General features: G+C 36.3%; 1 protein-coding gene across 6 annotated transcripts in view; it reads left to right on the top strand.

Annotated features, from left to right (window-relative positions):
• Positions 1-20,977, top strand: part of Qki (QKI, KH domain containing RNA binding) — a 116,251-nt gene that overhangs the window by 69,661 nt on the left and 25,613 nt on the right. For all 6 annotated transcript variants that reach the window (XR_016536450.1, XM_090337852.1, XM_090337850.1 and 3 more), the window contains exon 4: positions 10,016-10,159. Coding sequence is in view for 5 of the 6 variants with exons in the window: in XM_090337852.1 (XP_090193978.1) it covers positions 10,016-10,159 (144 nt within the window). In the remaining variant the exon portion in view is untranslated. The remainder of the gene's footprint in view (positions 1-10,015; positions 10,160-20,977) is intronic.

Genomic DNA, 20,977 nt, shown 5'->3' with positions numbered 1-20,977 from the left:
CAGTTCAAAGCCAGCCTTGGCACAAAAGGACCCGAGACTCTTATCTCCAATTAAGGGTGGTAGCCTTGAACTGAAGAGCTCAGGGACAGTGTCCAGGCCCAGGAGTAGGGTGGTAGCCTTGTACTCATTTTATCATGAGGATAGCCCAGTATTATTTGGCTTTGGTGAGTTATTTACATTTATTAGGCCATTGATTGATAAAAGTTTCAGGGAGGTAATAGCTGACATCTTTATATTGAGTTTGTAGGAGATAGTAATTCTGAAGAAAAGCATTGTTTTAACTTGTGATACAATTGGCATAATACAAAAAATTCTTTGATTAGCAAATTGTTTTCATTATGCTGTAGCAATTGTTGAATGCCTGTTCTAAAAATCTTACATAGCTGTTTCAGTAAGCTAAATGTATATTAATTGAATGTTCATTGATTATCCTAAAAATTTGCCTCAAAAACATGATTGGTTGAGTTTATGATTGGTTGATTGAGTTTTAAGAAAAGCTGGGCATTTTTTATGGTTGCAGTCAACAAGGAATTAGACTACATAAAGTGTCCTTTGTGGGCAGTTTCTCAACAAATATTTATTAATTTAAGATTCTGAATATAACCTGAGGTGCCTCAGCTTTAGAAGTTGGCTTAAAGTGCTTATATTCATCATAAAAGTTATTGGAGCCTTAATTTGCCTTTAGTATCTAATAGTTTTCAGTTCTTTTCCAAGAGGTTGCCATGTGAACTTTCACATTTGGAGCACAGTAGGAACACAAGTCTTGTGTTCCTTTCTCTGACTACAAATGCATAATTAAAATGGTGTGTCAGCAGGGGTTGGGACAATGGGCTCTGATGCTTCATGTTAGGTGATTACTTTGTTGTTCAAACAGATACTGTAATTCGGGCATAATTTTAAACTTCAGAGGGAAAGTGACTCATCAGGTTTTCTAAAAATTAGAAACAAAAATAGTATCTCAAAGGTCGAGAATGTTTTTACCTCTTTTTAGACACTACGTACAACAGCTTCAAAAAAATGGACTGGATTTATTCAAATTTACAGAGAATGATATTCATTAGCCCTGACTTATTAATTATATTGGAAATACTCATTTTGTAGAAAGCCACATATGATTTTTATAATTTCACTTATTGGAAACTAAAGAGTAAAGGAATTATGTATATTAAGTTAAATGAATAAAGGTTTATCCATTTGCTTTTGTACTACTAGAATTTGGCAGATGAGTCTATCATTTAGGGGAACAAAATTTATATACATATAAGAGATCTATGTAACCAGATGCTCTTCTCTGAGTTCCTTCTGCATGTAACTTATTCAGGAAACTCTGCTTAGAATTTGGAGATAGGACCAGTATGAAAAATAAAAAGGCATTTGTTAAATAATTTCATTAGTCTGTTCTTTTTCTGTCGGGATAAGATAACATTTAGAATTCCACACAAGTTGTAAAGATTCAAAAATGCTGTTGTTTGGGGGCTTTTATTTATGATGTTACTTTGGAGGCATTTTGCTCATTTTAGGAAGCATGGGTATGTGCATGCACGTGCGTGTGCGGGTGTGTGTTTTAATTAAAATTAGTTGTTAGTACGGAAGGCCTTGAGGTTGTCCTGCGTGGATACGTATAGACTTGTTGGTGTGACTTGAGTGAGCCATTTCTACCTCACTTTGTTAGTTAGCACAATACAATAGTTTAGTTTGGAGAATTAAATGAGATGATGCATTTATATGTTTATATGGCTTAATGCCATCCCTCATGTGCACTATGGGTTTAGTAGAACCTGCCATAATTATCACAATTTTAAGTTTTTCATTACCTGAAAGGCTGTTATTTGATAACATCAGCACTATAAGCTGTAATATAAAGTATTATTAATTGTTTGTGTGTTTCTTGTGTTAACTAAGAGTAGTATAAAATAGTTTACTAAGTTTCTAAAATTTAATTTACTGTATAGGGTTTTTTTCCCTTTGCCTTAAATCCTCTTGTCATTTTTATCCTCAGTCAAAACTTTGAATGTATGTTTATACATTTTTTGAAGTTGTAGCAAAGATTTATTAATATATCAGAGTAAGAAAGGCAGAAACATTTCCCAGTCTACCTGTAGAAAATAACTCATATTTATATGCTTACATCTTATACTTAATTGTTTTGTCTTTGCTGTCACTTTGTTCTGTAAAAGGTCACTTTAGGTATTACACTTTCAAAAAGACTTTATTTTACTTTCCTTTGGAAAACTTTCCACTGAGCTGGTTGACACTGGAAAGGACCCCAAGAACCCCAGTAACCTTGTCTGATTTGGGGATCTTCTCCAGTTTTGCTGATCCCTATCTCATTGCCACTCTCGAGTTTTCTCACTGGCCACCCCTTGTTTGGAACAACTTTGTTCTGTGAATATCTCCTTTAAATGTCTCCTTTTTAAATCTTTTGTCTTTATCACATATGAAAAATTCTATGTTGTGAATTTAGTCTTTATTCTTAGGCGTTTGGGAAATATTTTTAATTATAAGTGTTACTCAGGGGGCCGGGAGTTTGGCCTAGTGGTTAAAGTGCTTGCCTAGCATGCATGAAGACCCGGGTTCGATTCCTCGGTACCACATACATAGAAAAAAAGCCAGAAATGGTGCTGAGGCTCAAGTGGTAGAGCTCTAGCCTTGAGAAAGTCCAAGGACAGTGTTCAGGCCCTGAGCTCAAGCCCAGGACTGGCAAAAAAAAAAAAAAAAAACCCACTGGGATAAGTGTTACTCAGTTTTCTACATGCATTAGTTATACACAATCACTTTTAAGGCCTTTATCTATTGATAACAATATATGTCAGTGATAGGTTAGTTTTAAGACTTGAGTGGGGGTTTTTTGTTGTTGTTGTTGTTGTTTTTATTTTTGCCAGTTCTGGGGCTTGAACTCAGCCTGAGCCTGAGCACTGTCCTTGGGCTTTCTTAAGGCTAGCTCTCTACCACTTGAGCCATAGCACCATTTCCAGCTTTTTTCTATGTATGTGGTACTGAAGAATTGTGCATGCTTGGTAAGCAATCTACCATTAGACCAAATTCCCAGCCCCTGAGTAATTTTTTTTAACCTCATAGGTGTTGTATTTGCCTGCTTTTTGAATGATTGTGAATTTCTACTTAGATAAAACTTTTTTTTGCTTTGTCAGATGGATTCTTTTATTAATTATTTTTAATAGTCCTATAAAGGAGTTACCATTTAACAGAGCAGTTTATGATTGCAGTGTTTCTTGGTCATTGTTACCATTGTCAATATTCTCACCCACCCCTTTCCTTTTAAAAATTTTGTAGTTCAATCTCCAAAGTAACAACCATCCCATTAAAAAATGGGCCAAAGACTTAAAGAGAGTCTTCTCTGAAGAAGGAAAAAAAATGGCCTATAGACACATGAAGAAATGCTCAACATCTCTGGTCATAATAGAAATGCAAATCAAAACAACGCTAAGATTCCACCTCAATCCAGCTAGAATGGCCAGGAAAACTAATAACAACAGATGCTGGAGGGGATGTGGCCAGGAGGGATCACTACTACACTGTTGGTGGGAGTGCAAACTCGTTCAACCACTATGGAAAAGCAGTATGGCAGTGCCACAAAAGGCTAAACATAGAGCTCCCCTGTGACCCAGCAATTCCACTACTTGGCATTTACCCAACCATCCAGAAACTAGGGCATACTAAATCCACTAGCACAACAATGTTCATTGCAGCACTATTCACCATAGCAAAGATATGGAACCAACCCAGATGTCCCTCAGTTGATGAATGGATCAACAAGATGTGGTATTTGTACACAATGGAATTCTATGCTGCTGTCAGAAAAAACGACATCGCCCCATTTGTTAGGAAATGGAAAGACTTAGAAAAAAATCATATTAAGTGAAGTAAGCCAGACTCAAAGGAACTTAGGCTCAATGGTTTCCCTCATTTGTCATAATCAGTAAAACCTTGGGCTCTCCTAGCAGAGATTTGCAATAGACCAAAACCTTGATACATAAGGCCATATAGTGTGAAGCTAATTGAAAGGACCTCTAGGATATTGAAACAAAAGCCATATAATGAATGACTGTTGTCCTTAATGTACTGTGTTATCTCTCATCTCTTTTGCTGTCCCTTGGTTATCTCATATTGTTACAGTATCTCACTTTGTTATCTGATATATTGGGTATATTTATATTTGGTTATTTGAAATTGGATAGGGAAGGGGGGAAAACCAAGATGGGGGGGTGGGGAGGAGGGTAATGGGGACCAAGACATGGAATTAATGCACCTTCTATCTGGCAAAAATCATGTAACCCTTTTATTAATTACAATAAAAAAAATTAAAAAAACAACAATCACAAAAAAAAATTTTGTACTTCTTTTTTTTTTTTTTTTTTTTTTTGCTAGACCTGAGCTTGGGCTCAGGACCTGAGCACTGTCCTTGGACTTTCTCAAGGGTAGAGCTCTACCACTTGAGCCTCAGCACCACTTCTGGCTTTTTTCTATGTATGTGGTACGGAGGAATCGAACCTGGGTCTTTGTGCATGCTAGGCAAGCACTCTACCACTATGCCAAACTCCCGTTCCCCCCAAATTTTGTAATTCTTGACTTCATTTTTTCCTCCTGCATTTGTCTACCCTTCTTCCCTTGGCTGCACTCTCCATCTTGCAAGTACCCCTTTCCTGGTATTTATCCTATTGGACTTTAACTTTGTTTTTCTAAGAATTATACTGTTTCATCTGTCCATTGAGTCTATCAAATTTTCCCAATAATTATTTATGTACCACACTATATTGTTACTCACAGGATTGATAGGCTGATTCTAGCTACCAGCTATGAGGGAAACCATAACCTTTGTCTCTGTGACCCTGACTAATTTACTTCACTTAACACAATTTTTCCTAATCTTTCTATTCTTTACAAATGGTATAGTATCATTCTTTCTAAATGATGAGTAAAATTCCACTGTGTATATAAACCCAATTTTTTTGACCTGTTAGTTCATTGAGGGGCATTTGGGCTGATTCTATACCTTGGCTATTGTGAATAGTGCTGCAATCACAAGGTTTGCTGGTAGCTGTGGCTTTACCTTAGCCTGCTTTGTGATGTTTTGGACAAATGTGCAGGAGTAGAATTTTCTGGATTGTAGGGTAGTTCTCTATTAGGTTTTTCTGTTTTTTGTTATTGTTGGGCTTGGAACTTGAACTCATGCCCTGTGTGCTGTCCCTGAGTCCCTTTTTGTGCTCAAGGCTAGCATTCTAACTCTTGAGGCACAGTACCACTTCTGGCTTTTTCTAAGTAGTTTATTGGAGATAAAAGTCTCACGAACTTCTGTCGAAGCTGGCTTAACTGTGATCCTCAGATCTCATGCTCCTAAGTAGTTAGGATTACAGGTTTGAACCCATGTTGGGTTGGTTTCTTTCTTTCAAAGAAAATTTCATACTGCTTTCCAGCGTGGTTAAGCAAGCTTACATTTCCACCAACAGTGTATTAGAGTTCCCTATTGGCCACATCCCACCAGTATGTTACTGTTTGTTTTCTAGATAATGGCCTTTCTAAGGGAATGAGATGAAATCTGATGTGTATGGGTGTGGGGGTGATTTTGTGTTTTGGTCTGTCATGGCACTTGAACTTGGTTGTCCCTGAGCTCTTCAGCTCAAGGCTACCACCCTACCCCTGGAGCCACAGTGCCACTTCCCGTTTTCTAGTGTTTTGTTGGAGCTAAGAGTCTCATGGACTTTAGTGCCTGTGGGCTTTGAACTGCGATGTTTAGATCTCAGCCTCTTGAGTAGGTAGGATTACAGATAGGCCTGAGCTACCACATCTGGCTTTGTTTTCACATACATATCCTTTATGTCCAAAGATACTGAACATCTCTTCATATATCTATTGACCATTTTTACTTCCTCTTCTAAGAAGTCTTTAAGTCATTAGCTTACTTAATAATTGGGTTGCTCCTCGATTGTCTAATTTTTTGAGGTCTATATATAGTCTAGATATGAGGCCATTGATGTATAGCTGGAAAAAAGTTTTCTCATTTTCTAGTCTTTCTTATGTAGCTTATTGGCTTTTTCCTTTGCCATGCAGAAATTTTTAAGTCTAATGCAGTCGCATCAAACCTTTCTTTGATTTTCTGTGCTTCTATATCTTTCCTTGGAGAATTCCTGTGCCAAGGAGTCCTCTACTGTTTGCTCTTGCACTTTCATGTTCTCATGTTTTTCATTCATATTTTTGATCTATTCTGATTTGATTCTGGGGCAAGGTGATGGTAAGGGTCTAGTTTCAGTTTTCTTCATGTGGAAACCCAGCTTTCCCAGCACCATTTGTTGAGGAGGCTGTCTTTCTTCCAGTCTGTTTAATTGGTTTCCTTAGTTTTACATGGTGGGTGGGTTTATTTCTGAGTCTTCTGTTTTGAGCCATTGGGCCTCAGGCCTGTTACTGTGCCCGTACCAAACTGCTTTCATTACCAAAACTCTGTGATAGAGTTTGAAATTTGGTAGTGCTAATTCTCCAACACTATTTTCCTTACTAAGGATTACTTTTGCTATTTGAGGTCTTTTGTTGTTCCATATGCATTTTTGGATTGCTTTCCCTATGTTTGTAAATAATGATGTGGGATTTTGATGAGTATTGAATTTATTGATTGCTTTGGGCAGTATTTGTATCTTAATATTCTACAGTTTTATTCTGGAACACATTTAGTTTAATTGGAAACAGTTTTATCTCTTTAAGTTGTTGTTTTTAAATTTATTTAGGAACAGTGGACTATCCAGTTACGTTGGATTAGTCTAAATTGTTTCATCTGCTGAGGGAACAACTCTAACTCTTCCTGAAGTGTTAGTGATCATAGATGTTTTCAGTCTGGTTTGGACTGTGAGGACCTGGCCCATTTGACATTGATCCTTGGTCTTTGTATTTTCCTAATAGGCCTGTAGTTGCAGTGATAACTATTATATCTGGTACTTGACCAGGCCCTTGCTGGACTTGTTATTTTCACCTACTATTTCTCTTTGTAAATCTCACTGCTTTATTTTCCCTGGACTTTTGCCTTGGTCTCCTGGAACTTTGTAGGTATGATACTCTCAGTCAGTTGGTTAATCACAAACACTCCTCCCATTCTTTCCCCATTTCATCATCACATTATCTTTTTTCTTTGTGGCCTACTTTCCAGTAGCTTGAAACTATCATTTCATACATTGCTATTGTTTCAGGTTGAATGATGAAGGTCTGGCTCTAGGTAGTTACTTTGTATTAGCAAGAAGTAGAATATTCTTTATTTTCTTTATTTTTTCTTTTTCTTTTTCTTGTTTTATTTTTTGGGTGAAGGTCAGTCATGGGGCTTGAATTTGGCCTTGGTGCTGTCCCTGATTGAGTTCTTCAGCTCAAGCTAACACTCTACCACTTCAACCATAGAGCCACTTCAATTTTCTCTTGGTTAATTGGAGGTAAAAGTCTCAGGGATTTACAAGTCCAGGCTGGTTTGAACCACAGTCCTCAAATCTCAGCCTCCTGAGTAGTTAGGATTTCAGGTGTGAGCCACTGGCTCCTCGCTAAGCACAGTATTCTTACACATAAGGGTTAGACAAATGGGCACATTTTAACTTCACCGGATAATGCAAGTAGCTTTTTTTCTTTGCTACAAAGCAAAAAATATATTATGGCTGGGTCTGGGTGGCTCACACCTGTAATCCTACCTACTCAGGAGGCTGAGATCTGAGGATTGAAGTTCAAAGCCAGCCTGGGCACGGAAGTCCATGAGAGACTCTTATCTCCAATTTAATCACCAGAAAACCAGAAATGGCACTGTGGCTCAAATGGTAGAATGATAACTTTAAGCTGAAGAGCTCAGGACAGTGCCCAGGCCTAGAGTTCAAGCTCCATGACCACCCCCACCCCCAAAAGAAAAAAGGTAATATGAAAATAGAATTGGTTGTTCTTCAACAAACCTAGATTTAAAATTGATTTTTTTCTTTTGCTGCAGAAGTTATATGTATCTTATAATCTTTACCTTGTAACTTCTTAGTCACTCCACTTTTCATGGTGTTTCCTAGGCAGAGGAAATGTCCTATAGTCTTTTCTTCCCCGCCTCTTCCCTCTCCCTTTTCTTGCCTCCTTCCTTCCCTTTCCTTCTCTTTTTGTGCTTGTACTGGAGTTTGAACTCAGAGCCCAGGTGCTGTACTACTTGAGCCACAGATCTCATTCTGATTTGTGTGTGCATGTGCATGCGCACTTGCTGGAATTATTCTGCCCAGTCTGGTTTTGAATTATGATCCTGAGATCATAGATTCATGAATAGCTGAGATCACAGATGTGAGTCAGTATCACCCAGCTCATAGTTTCAGCTATTATTTACCTCCCAAGAAGTTTAACTTGGATTTACATTGTTGTGAATTGAGTTTTATTAAAGCAACTGCTAAAAATCTGGCTCTTCTAAGAAGTATTTAAGACAGTTGGCAGTATTAAAAGTTGAAACAGATCTACTTATAGCTACTAGTTTATATACACTTGGATATCTGTTTTGAAGTTTCAAATATCTTTTGGACCCTTTGATCTCAGAATACTGACTTCAAATCCATTTGTTTGAAATCTGATAAGTCCTTCAAAAAGTAAATGTATTTTCCTACTGACGATACTAACTGAAAATAAAGTTGAATCGTATATTTGAGTTATTAGAACTTATTTCTCTTCTCATTGGTTAAGCTAAATCACTTGTTTTATTTTCCTTAATAGGAATCTCACAATTCAGTAAAAATAGTGACCTTTACAGTTCTATTAACATGTACTTTTATTTTGTATCTGTGGTACTTTGTTCTGAGCCATATACTACTGTGTAATTTTTGTATTTTACTTATAAGTTTATACTATTTTACCTTCTAAATGTATATTTTAAAACATGTATTATCTTAATTATATACTATATAACTATAAATATATATTTAGATATGCTAATATATTTATATGTAAGCAAATATATTTAATATATTTATACACATTTATATATATTAAGCTTACATATAAATATATAACTTGTCTCCAAAGGAGGCAGTTAATCTTCCCTGTAGGTTGACAAAACTTTCAGTATGGGGTTATTCCTTACTTGGTGATTAGAGGTCATCATGGGAATGAAACATGAATATTCTAAGACTACTATTTATTTAATAACATTTTGTGTATGTTGGTGGTGATAGTGGGTTTTGAATACAGAACCTTGAACTTGCTTTGCTGGTGTTCCCACCATTTAAGCTATGTCTCCAGCCCTTTTTACTTCCATTATTTTTTAAATAGGGTCTTGATTTTTGCCTAGGCAAGCTTTGCTAGATCTTAATCGTAGTTGTATATTTCTTAAGTAGTTGGGATGTCAGATGCATACCCCTGTGCCTTGCTTTTTATTATTTGAGATGGAGTTTTTGGAACTTTTTCCAGAGGCTAACCTTAAATTTTGATCTTCCCAATCTAAGCCTCACAAGTAAGACTACGGACGTGAGCCACTGAACATCATCAAATAATGCTCCCTATAATAAAGTCTCTGCAAAATTATTTTTTTCTTTTTTTTCCCAGTCTTGGGCTTGAACTCAGGGCCTGAGCACTATCCTTGGATTTTCTCAAGGCTAGAGCCCTACCACTTGCTCTACAGCACCAATTCCAGCTTCTTCTATGTATGTGGTACTGAGGAATTGAACCTGGATCTTTGTGTATACTGGGCAACCACTAGGCCAAACTCCCAGCTTGCAAAATGAGTTTTATAGTGTTCAATACAACCAGTTATTAAAGTCAGTTGTAATGACATGAAAATAGCACTAAATTGACAAATGAAGCTTTGCTTTACCTTCTCCTAAATGGACAGATATTTGCTGTATGACCCTGATAAGTGGTTTCCTTTACTTTGATGACTTTCTGTTCACTTTTAAGGGAGATACAGAAACAGTAGGATTCTCAATAGAAGTATGACAAATAACCAACAAAGGTCCATTTTACAAAAGATGTACTGCCTCTTTAAAGAAGATATTTATAATAGTGTGTTTTGTGAATTTTTTAGGAAGAACAAAATAGAGGCAAGCCCAACTGGGAGCATCTAAATGAAGATTTACATGTATTAATCACTGTAGAAGATGCTCAGAACAGAGCAGAAATCAAATTGAAGAGAGCAGTGGAAGAAGTGAAGAAATTACTGGTACCTGCAGTAAGTAATTATTTCTAAATCTCAGATTTGGGTCTTGTTTTCCTGTTTATTTGTTTCTTTGTTTTGTGCTAATATCAGGATTTGAACTTAGGACTTGGTTCTTAGAAGTTGGTTGGCTTATTCACTCAGTTGGTGTTCTACTACTTGAGCCATGCCTCCCAAGTGGCTTTTTGTTGGTAATTTGGGAGATGAAGGGTTTCTGACTTAACATCCCAAGCTGGTCTCAAACCATGATCCCCTCTAGATTTCAGCCATGAGTAGCTAAGATGAAAAGTGAAAGGCACTGAAGCTCAGCTTCATTTCCTTTTTTTTTTTTCTTCAGTTTAATCTTAAATTACTGTATTCTTTATCTTAATGAAATATAGGTTACTTGTTAGAGTTTTATTTTTACATTGTAAAAGTAACATGGCTAATTAAATGTAGTGTCAGTAAAAGACATTGTTCAAATCTTTCACTAGGAAAGTATTTTGGAATGGGAAGTGTGGAGGGTAGAGAGAGGATAAACAAATCCAGTTAATCTACTTTTCAAAAGTAATGGTCAGCTTTTGTATCATTCTGTCATAAAGGAAAATGTAGATAGGGCTTTAATAGGGGGATGGAAGCTATTGTGGAGTGATCCCTGGTGGATGTATAAAAGTATATACAACAAATGATACCTCAATAAGCTGAATTGGTAGGAGGACCCACTCTGAATTGCCAGTGATTGCCTGGTAGTTTTCCTGGCCAATCATTGTGAAGGTTATCTTTTCAGAGTGGAACTTTCTTTCACAGTATAATAAAATGTTTTTATTATAAAAATAGGGGCTAAATTTTACTTATTTTTGGGGGGGCATTTTTTCATACTTGACTCTTACTTTGAAGATAAAGCCGATACCAGAGTTTCATCTTCAAGAATCTTGAATGCTTTTCGGAAGATGACACATAAGTGACTGCCGGACATCCCCACTGCTTACCAGCTCTTCTTCTTTACTTCCCTTAGTTCCCTCCCTTGGCTCTCCCAATTATTGCTGGGTAATGTTAGAATATTATCTCTTTTAACGAGAATTGGTAGCAAAATTTCAATTTTTTGCACTACTGTAAATATTTCATATGTTAATGAAAATAGCTAGATACCTCTATCCCAGTTGGCTACTTAAAAGAACGGGGAATAGCTGGGTGTGGGTGGCTCATGCCTATAATCCTAGCTACTCAAGAGGCTAACATCTGAGGCTCCATGTTAGAAGCCAGCTCAGTCGGGAAAGTCTATGAGACCTTTAATCATAAACTACTCAGAAAATGTTGATAGTGGTGCTGTGCCTCAAGTGATAGAGCTCTAGCCTTGAGCACAAAAACCTCTCAGAGACAGCAGTCTGTTTTCAAGTCCCAGAACTGACCCTTCCCCCCCCCAAAAAAAAACAACTTAAAAACCCCAAATCAAAATATTGCTGGTATTTATTGTGTCCAAATAAATATATGTTGGCATTGATATAAGTGACTATGGCATCTTCCTGTTTTTTTTCTTTCTTTTTTCCTTAAGAGAGTATCTTTATTTTGTTATTTTGTTGATAGAAGTAAACTTAGAAATCACAGACATTCTCCATTAATGTGATGAAATTCATTACTTAGAAGAAAAAACGTTCATGTAATTTTAGTGGTAGGTCATATTAAAAACATGAACAAGGGGCTGGGAGCATAGCCTAATGGTAGAGTGCTTGCCTGGTATGCACAAAGTCCTGGATTCATTTCCTCAGTACCACATACACAGAAAAAGCCAGAAGTGGTGCTAGAGCACCAGCTTTGAGAAAGCCCAAGGACAGTGCCCAGGCCCTGAGTTCAAACCCCAGAACTGCCCCCCCCCCCAAAAAAAAACCACGAACATGCGTGCAGAATGTATACTGAAGCCCCTATTTGCTCATTACTAAATTGTGTTGGCTTCCTTGTTTTTCTTAGTAGATGCGTGTTCTTAAAAACTATATGGATAAAGTTATTTTGTGAGCACAGAAAGCTGTATCATGATAAGAAAATGGCTAAGGCTAGCTATTTGTTACCAAGTGTGCAGTTTTGTGTTATAGTAAATGAATGTGTTCACCTAATATAGCTAATAGAAAATGTATAATAATTGATCTTATACATACATAGTAGACTTTTCTATTATCCTTTCTTGGTCTTAGTTCTAACTGAGAAAGAATACTGAATTAGAAGATTGTTAGTAATTAGGTATGTGTCTTTCACAAAGATACCTTTAACTTTTCTGTATACATTCTTACAAAATGAGTTTTGGATAAAATTGCTCAGGATCCCTTCCTCCTACCCTCTCCTCTGAGACCTTAAGTCGACATTCCAGTGTGCTGAAAACAAGTGTTTTCTAATTTGCTCTACTATCATATGAAAACTTTTTGAAAATCTGATGTGAATTTCATTTCTCAAAATTTATTTTTTGAGTGTAGTGATGCTTGAAAATTTGTTTTCAGTAACAGATATTAACCATGGAGGTGGTCAGAAATTACAGACAGGCCTTTTGTGTTCACAGTAATCATTTCTGCTTTTCCCTTATACTCTGTTAATATGTCAGGAAAACACCAAATTCAGTTGTTACTTTTGTATCTCACGTGTTTACCTCTGTCACTCACTTCCTCTACATTATTCCACCCAGTTATCTCAGAGTCTCAGAATTATGCCCTTCTAAAACCCTCAAACCCATCTTTACATTTTAGTCTCTGTGATTTACCCCTGCTTAAAAAAAAAAAATTAATATGGAGCGAGGACTTTGGCCTATTGGTAGAGTGCTTGCCTAGTATGCACGAAAGACTTGGGTTCGATTCCTTGGTACCACATGCATAGGAAAAGCCGGAAGTGGTACTGTGGCTCAAGTGGCAAAGCTCTAGCCTTGAGGAAGCCCAAGAACAATGCTCAGGCTCTGAGTTCAAGTCCCAGGACTCAATAAAGAATAAATAAACAAAAATAAATAAATAAATTGATAAGTGTGTGTATTTATATGTATGTATGCATGCACATATATGTGTGTATATGTGTATATATATATACATAAAATGCTTTAGTGGCTGTCTTTTACTCAGAGAAAAGAATGTAAAATACTTTAGCATGGCCTACAGATTCCTATGATTTGGTATGCTTTTGGGGATTCATTTTTATTCTCAGGTGTCCCCAAAACACAAATTCATATGGTCTCATTGCTTCTCAGACCAGCAAATTGCATCATTGTATATAGATTTTTTAATATTTTGGATCTTCTTTCAACAAGTTTATTGCATATTTACTAGAGACTAGAAACTGCCTAAATTTGAGTGTACTAAATGTTTAGATAAACCTGACTGATAGAACACCTGCTATCTTGAAACATACCTTTAGAGTTTGGTTATTGATAGTAAAACAAATATACTCTATATTGATGGTGATAAAATATTGCAAAGTAAAATAAAATGAAATGAAGAGATCAAAAACCATGGAGTAAGGAAATCATGTGAGGAAGAAGAGGAAAATGATAACGACAATGACATGCTTCTGACATGGCATCATTTGAGAAGATACCTGATTGAAATATGATGCAGTCCCTTTGGATTAGCTAGTTTAGTGAGGAAGATGAAGAAAGGTGGAAGGTCAAATCTGGGGCAAGAATTAGCAATGTCAGATTGCAACACCTGCAGCCCTTATGAGTATATTTGACTTTATTCTGGCATGAAAAAACCATTGGAAGAACTTGAAAGGATCGTTCTAGACTAAAATAGGCTTCGAGGGCAATAAGCAGGAAATGCAGATAAGCTAATGAAGTTTTTGTAGTTGAAATGAGAGATGATAGTAACTTGGACTGAAGTTGGAAGTGCTTGAGTTTTTGCATGGCAGGTATATTTTTGAGAAGAAATGGACAGTAATGGGTGTGTATGTGTGTGTGTGATGGTAACTTGAACCTTTGGTCAGGGGCGGTGGGTGCTAGTCCTTTGGCTTGAACTGAGAGCCATGCACTTTCTTAGAGCTCCCCCCTGCCCACACACACAAAGGTAGTATTCTACCATTTTAGCCACAGCTCTACTTCCAGCTTTTTGGTTTTGATGGTTAATTTAGTTGGAGACAAGAATTTCACTTTGCTGTCCAGGCTGGCTTTGAACTGTGATCCGGAGATCTTAGCCTACTGAGTAGTACCCAGATGAAGGAAGCTTGGAAATGTAATACTTGAAGTACCAAATGCTGTGGTGAGGACAAGTAGCCCCAGGATATAGGAAATAGGGAACCATCATACAGAATATGAATGATTTTTAGAGCTGAAAGATTGGATGCGTAGAAAGAAAGTCCAAGATCTGAGCTTGGAATACTTCCATCAACTGGTATTCCATGTCAGAAAGAAGAGAATTGATCAAGGAAGGCCACAAAGTAAAAACCTCTTGAGGAAATCCGGGATCCAATCTTAGGAGTAGAATCCCTTTTTCATACAATTTGTTAAGAGTACAGTTGGAGGACCTGGAGTGTGGCCTAGTGGTAGAGTGCTTACCTAGAATGCACGAAGCCCTGGATTCAATTCCTCGGTACCATCATGTATGCAGGATGTGGTTCTATGGATCAAGTGATAGAGTGCCAGCCTTGAGAAAACTCAAGAACCAGTGCCCAGGCCCTGAGTTCAAGCCCCAGGACTAGCAAAGGGAAGGAAAAAAAAAAGGAATAGAATTAGTGTTGGCCAGGTAGTATTTTTTGGTGACCAGACCAAGATTGGTGACCACCCTGGCTTAGCCAGGTAGCTAACTCTCTTCCTTTCCGTCTTTCCTTTCATCTTCTTTTCTTCTCCATTTCCCCTCTACAACAGTGTCCCAACAATGAACATTTTCCTTTTTACCAGTGAAGAGATGCTGCATAAATATGTCCAGCAGTTGATATTCTTGTCCACTTGTCCATATATATATATATATACATATATATACATATACATACATATATATATATATATACACACACTTGTTTTAGGATAAATCTCTTGGCAATGGAATTACTAAGTCATAAGCAAATGGATTTTAATATTTAATACTTAATAGCACTTTTGAGGAACATTGCAGAAAATTTGTACTTAACAGTAATTAGTGTGGCCAATATTGTGTGAAAACCCTGTTATTCCACAATCTCAAATCCTGAGTATTATTAATCCTAGGGTGTTAAATCTTTGTTATTGATTTTTAAGACTAGTATAGGCCCACCCTTCCTTTCTTCCTTTCCTTCCTTTCCTTCCTTTCCCTCCCTCCATCCCTCCCTTCTCACATGTAGTTAAAGCTTGCCTTAACCTGAACTATTGGTATGGGGGTACCACAATCTATTATTTTGTATAGAAAGAACTTGTATGATATCATAGTTATTTTCATATATAAAAACTTTGTCTTTTGAACTTGTATACTTGTATTTCTAATTTCATCTCATTCTTATGTGTAGTATTTTCTTTCTCATGTTACCAATATTTCCTGCCATTTAGCTTGTCTCCACTCTTTACAATATAGTTCTAATTTTTTCTCAAATAATTTTGAAGATTTGAATATAATTTGTATTTTACACGTAACTGTTTAGTAAATAAGTTCTAATTCTTTTATTTAAATTTGGATATTTAGGGGTATATATGTTCATCTCACATTTACTTTCTATGTAAGTATAAGTACAAAGTTCCATGATTTATATAATAATGTTACTTTTATGTAGTAGTTTTCAAATTGCATTAAATTTACTTCTCAGAAGATAACTATTCTCACACATTCACACATCTAGGTGCTCAAAAATCTTTTTTTGTTATATCTGATATGTTAATTTCCAGTTTGACTTGTAACAACTATGTATGTATTTGCCTATTTAAATCCTTCCATCCTATTTTTGAGCTGTTGAGTTTATTGCAGTTTGTATATAATTTAGGGTTAAATTATTTGTCAGACATCTATACAAATCTATAGAAAATTCCTTTTTTTTTCTATCTACCTTTTGTTGTATTTGTTTGTTTCAGTCCATTGAATAACTAGAGCTACTTGGATTTTCTCTGTATCATCATCTTGTCAAATAAAGTCTGCAGGATTTGTACTAGTACATTTTTAAATTATATTAATGATTTAGGGCTTCATTTTTCTTAATTAAAGAATATTATCAATTCTAGCAGACTTTTTGGAATATTACCTTTTTGGTTGTGCTGATTTTTCAGTTTTTGTGTGGTGGGTTCTATTTTTCTTTCTAATTTATTATAATGGAATTTTATTTGTGGATTTCAAAAATAGAAAATTTGTGATTTGAGACCCTTTAAAAATAGATTGTTGCTACGTTCCAAAAATATTTATGTCATTCATTTGTAGTATTTTCTGCATTTTCTTCATGATTTTTTTTTTGTTTGAGCTATGGTTTATTTTTAGGTGTTTGAAACTCCTTATAACATAATGTATTTTATTTTAGCCTTTTTGAATCTAAGGCTACTTATGTAGCCTTCTCCCCTGTTCCCCTCTTCCTTTTTTTGAGGGATGCAGGTCTCGAGGTTAAACTTGGAATTTTATACATACCAGGCAAACATCCTATGACTAAGCTAAATCTTACCTGGATTTTGACTTTTTAAATAGACTAGTGCCATTCATTTGTCATAAATAGACTCCTTGCTGGCACTAAAAGAGCTATAAACTTGGTGCACCCACACATAATCTGTGTATGCGCACACATGTGCACATGCATGCATGTATCTATAACTCAAACCGGTTTGGGAATTAGAAAGAGATTTCACCCCATTTTCTTTCATTTTATTTTGCCCTAGGATCTGCTTTACTCCTGTTGAAGTTTTGAAGTTATTTTTCCTCTAAAATGCCCATTGTTTCACGCAGCCCATTTTCTACAGAGAGATAGCAACAAGTAAGGCTTGCTTGCCTTAGACAGACTTGGGGAAGTCACAATTATTGTTCTACATTTCTGGAAATGTACTTTACATGCCCTCCTTTCCTCCCTGTGGTTTTTTTATATGGATTCACCGCCTCTGTAGCTTTTATCCAATCATTATAATTGCAATTCCTGGTCACAGAAGCTCTAAATAAAATCAAAGCAACTTTGTTCCTGGCCCACAAATGTGTACTTGCTTTTCTAGTCCATCAGTGTATGCCATTACTAACAGTGAGATAGCATTTCCCTCCCCCCAAAATATTCATAAATATTTCTTAAATTTTTTATTGTGTGTCAATGTGCCCCTCAGGCATATACTTCTGTGAATGCGCCTCAGGTTTCACATGTCTTTGTATTTTTAAATTGATTCTCACTTCATTTTGTTGCAAAATATTAAATAATTGATATACAACTTTATGGTGGTACATATCATATGACTTTTTTTCTGGACCTTCTAGTAAGGAAGAATGGAAGAGTAGTGAAATACAAAAATACTGAAAAGCAAGAATAGTGAAATGAGAAAATTGCTGCTGGTGTGAAGACTGGGAAAGTAGATATGAGGCGTCTGGTGTATACTTACTTGTATGTTCTCAGTATAATTTTTCTCTCCTTTGTATGAAAATATAGGTAAAAGTTTTCTGTTGGAGAACTGGGCTAGTGCTAATCTTTTTTGGATAGCTTGATAATTTCTGGCAGCACAAGTTTACATTGTCTCATAAGTTGATAAACTTTAACATATCACATATCATCAATATCAGACAATTCATAAATTATTTTTGAGCTGTATGACTTTCTGGTAGCTAGTCCCTCCCTATTTTCTTTTGATGTTTACTTACAGGTATTTGAGAACTTGAAAGAAAATCATTTTTAATATTTGTTTGATCATGTGTGGTACTCTGCGTTTAAATTCATGCCTGCTGTTCTACCACTGTGATACCTGCACTCTGGTCTTTTGCTGGTTAACTAGAGATAGGAAGTTTCACAGATTTACCTTCCTAGGCTGGCTTAGTACTGTGTTCCTCAAATCTTAGCTCCCTTCATAGCTAGGATTATGAGCATGAACCTTCCTAGGCTGGCTTAGTACTGTGTTCCTCAAATCTTAGCTCCCTTCATAGCTAGGATTATGAGCATGAACCACCAGTACATACTTTTAGAGAATCTTCAATAAAAGCATTTACATACACAGAAAATAGGTATTTAAATTAAATGATTAAAAAAAATTAAACTTCCATCTAAGGATATTGATGTATGTAAGCTGTTAAGGAATATTATAAAATTTGAAAATAATTTATCAGAACAAAACTTATTTTACATTTTAGAAATACTGTAGCTGTCACTTTCATTGAAATTTAGGAAGATATGCTGGAGAAAAGGATGTTTCCAAAAATACGTGCTTAACAGTTCTCTTTGTGGCTGGGAGTTTGGCCTAGTGGTAGAGTGCTTGCCTCGCATGCATGAAGACCCGAGTTTGATTCCTTGGTACCACATACTTAGAAAAAGCCAGAAGTGGTGCTGAGGCTCAAGTGGTAGAGCTCTGGCCTTGAGAAAAATCCAAGGACAGCGCTCAGGCCCTGAGCCCAGGACTGGCAAAAAAAAAAAAAATTCTCTTTGTGCTAGGTGCCAATGGCTCACACTAGCAGTCTAGCTTCTTAGAGAAAATTAGAGAATTTGCAGTTCAAAGCCAGGATGGGGCAGGAGAGGCCACCAGCGGCCATCTTCAGTTAACCTGCAAAAAAGCCCATCTAAAGCCCTGAGTGTAAACTGTAATTCCTATTCTGGCACGTACATGTATACATACATGCATGCAGGCATGCTTACATACATGCCTGCATGCATGCATGTGTACAGAATCAACTAAAAAATAAGCAAATGTCCACTTTCCTTGTCTTCCAAAGGTTCTCTTTTTGTCTGATAGCCTATGTATATTTCTCATAAATGTGTTAATTATAAACTTTTAACTTCCTTAAAAGACTTAACAAATTCGAGACAACTTGAAGAAAAAGTAGTATCATCTTAAGGAAAGTTTTTAAAAATAAATTGCTAATGAACTGCTCAGTGTAACATTTACTCTGGCAAACCAACAATATTTGTAATCTTTTTGTTGGGATAGAATGAGGCAAGGTATTAAAATATATGTGTAGCTGTGAAGTGCCTTGTAGAGCTGCAGTATGGGGGCCTGTGAAGGAGGTGTTGCCCTGCTTTGTGCCTTCCACAGCCATTTTAATCTGAATGGAAAATCTGTCTAGGGACCTAGAGTATAGTAATTAGCAGTCTCTTCAGAATGTCAGAGCAGAATTACCATTGTAATGGTTTTAGCTGCAGGATAAAAGGATTGAATTTGGGTCTGCCTGTCTGCCAAACTAAATGAGTTGCCATGGGAATTTTCAAATGTGAGAGGCGTTTACTTAAGACAGTTTGGCGGGTCTGCATAAACTCATAATTGCATGTTTGAAAGAAGCCAGTCCTTTCTTCTGTCCTATAGGGAAAGCTACATAGAAAGAGAATTGCCTCCTAAATCCTTAGTAAATTGATCCTAGCTTCTGTGTGGGCCACTAGCTTATTAAGGTTACTTGTTCACTAAATGTAACACAGAAGTATACAAAAAAGACAAATTTTCTCAAATCTCTGAAGGAGAAACAGGTGACAATTCTAGATAGACATGTCCCTTCTACATTAAGAATATGTATAATTAATTATCTTGAAGTGACTGGTTTGTTTTTGCTTACCTTAAGCTGATACTGATTTGAGTCTCATGTCTCATTCAGTGTTAGTGATAAATACTAACATTTTTTAAATTATCCTATTTCACAAAGCTTTTTCATTAAACAAGTATGCTATCATAAACTGTATTATTCTGATTGCATTTAAATACCTTCAGGGTTGTCTCCCTAGAATTTTAGTAGATTTTTAGTATGATGTTGGAAAAATACTCCCTTAAGTGCCTTTGGGTAGGAATCATAATTTGAGTCTGTGTTACATTACTTGTCCTTGAGATACTAGTAGTAATATAACTGTTTACTGGTGTTTACTAAACCTGAAGTAATTACGTTTCTGAGATTATAAGATTATCATGCAAAGTAATTCATACTGGGAGAGCTTTTAAGATACTAGGCTACAGTTTCTTAAAAAATAATAATCTGGCTATTGTAACTCTGGTGGTCTAGAAGTGTAGACACATCTTTCAAAAGTATTTTACAAGCCAGGCTCCCATTGCTTATTCCTGTAATCTTAGCCGTTCAAGAGAACTGAGGATAGCTGTTTGAAGCCAGCCCAGGCAGAAGAATCCAAGAGACTTACCTTGAATGAACTACTTAGAAAAAGTGGAAATGGTTCTGAGGCTCAAGGACAGTTCCTAGGCCCTGAGTTCAGGCCCCAAAACTGGCCACGAGGAAAAAAAGTGTTTTACAAAGGATCTTCAGATATATTAGGATAGAAATCTTGTAATCCTAAGATTTGTTGATCTATTTGGTAAACTTAATGATCCATAAATGAAAAAAGCACAAATATATAGATCAGAGGCCAAAGAGCTCATGAATATTTGTTGAACTCCTTAGAATCAAAATCATGTAAGACTGTTAAGCTAACTGGTATGTGAAGTCTCCCATGTATGATGTCATGGGAAATAGGAGAAGGAAAATAACTTGAAAAATTCTTACCAATTTTTTTGCTATGCAAAAAATACTAAGTTTTATATCAATTTGGTTTTTGTTGTTGTTGTTGTTGTTGTTTTGCCAGCCCTGGGCTTGAACTCAGGGCCTGAGGCTTGAACTTTCTCAAGGCTAGAACTCTACCACTTGAGCCTCAGCACCACCTCTAGCTTTTTTCTATGTACGTGGTACCAAGGAACCCAACCTGGGTCTTCATGCATGCTTGGCAAGCACTCTACCACTAGGCCAAACTCTTGGCCCTTGTTTGTTTGTTTGTTTGTTTGTTTGTTTGGTGTGTATGTAT

This window comes from Megascapheus bottae, chromosome 8 (genome assembly GCF_031878675.1).
Source record: "Megascapheus bottae isolate mThoBot1 chromosome 8, mThoBot2.hap1, whole genome shotgun sequence".
NCBI lineage: Eukaryota > Metazoa > Chordata > Mammalia > Rodentia > Geomyidae > Megascapheus > Megascapheus bottae.
Note: the sequence above shows the minus strand (reverse complement) of the source record. Positions and strands in the feature narration are given on the sequence as shown.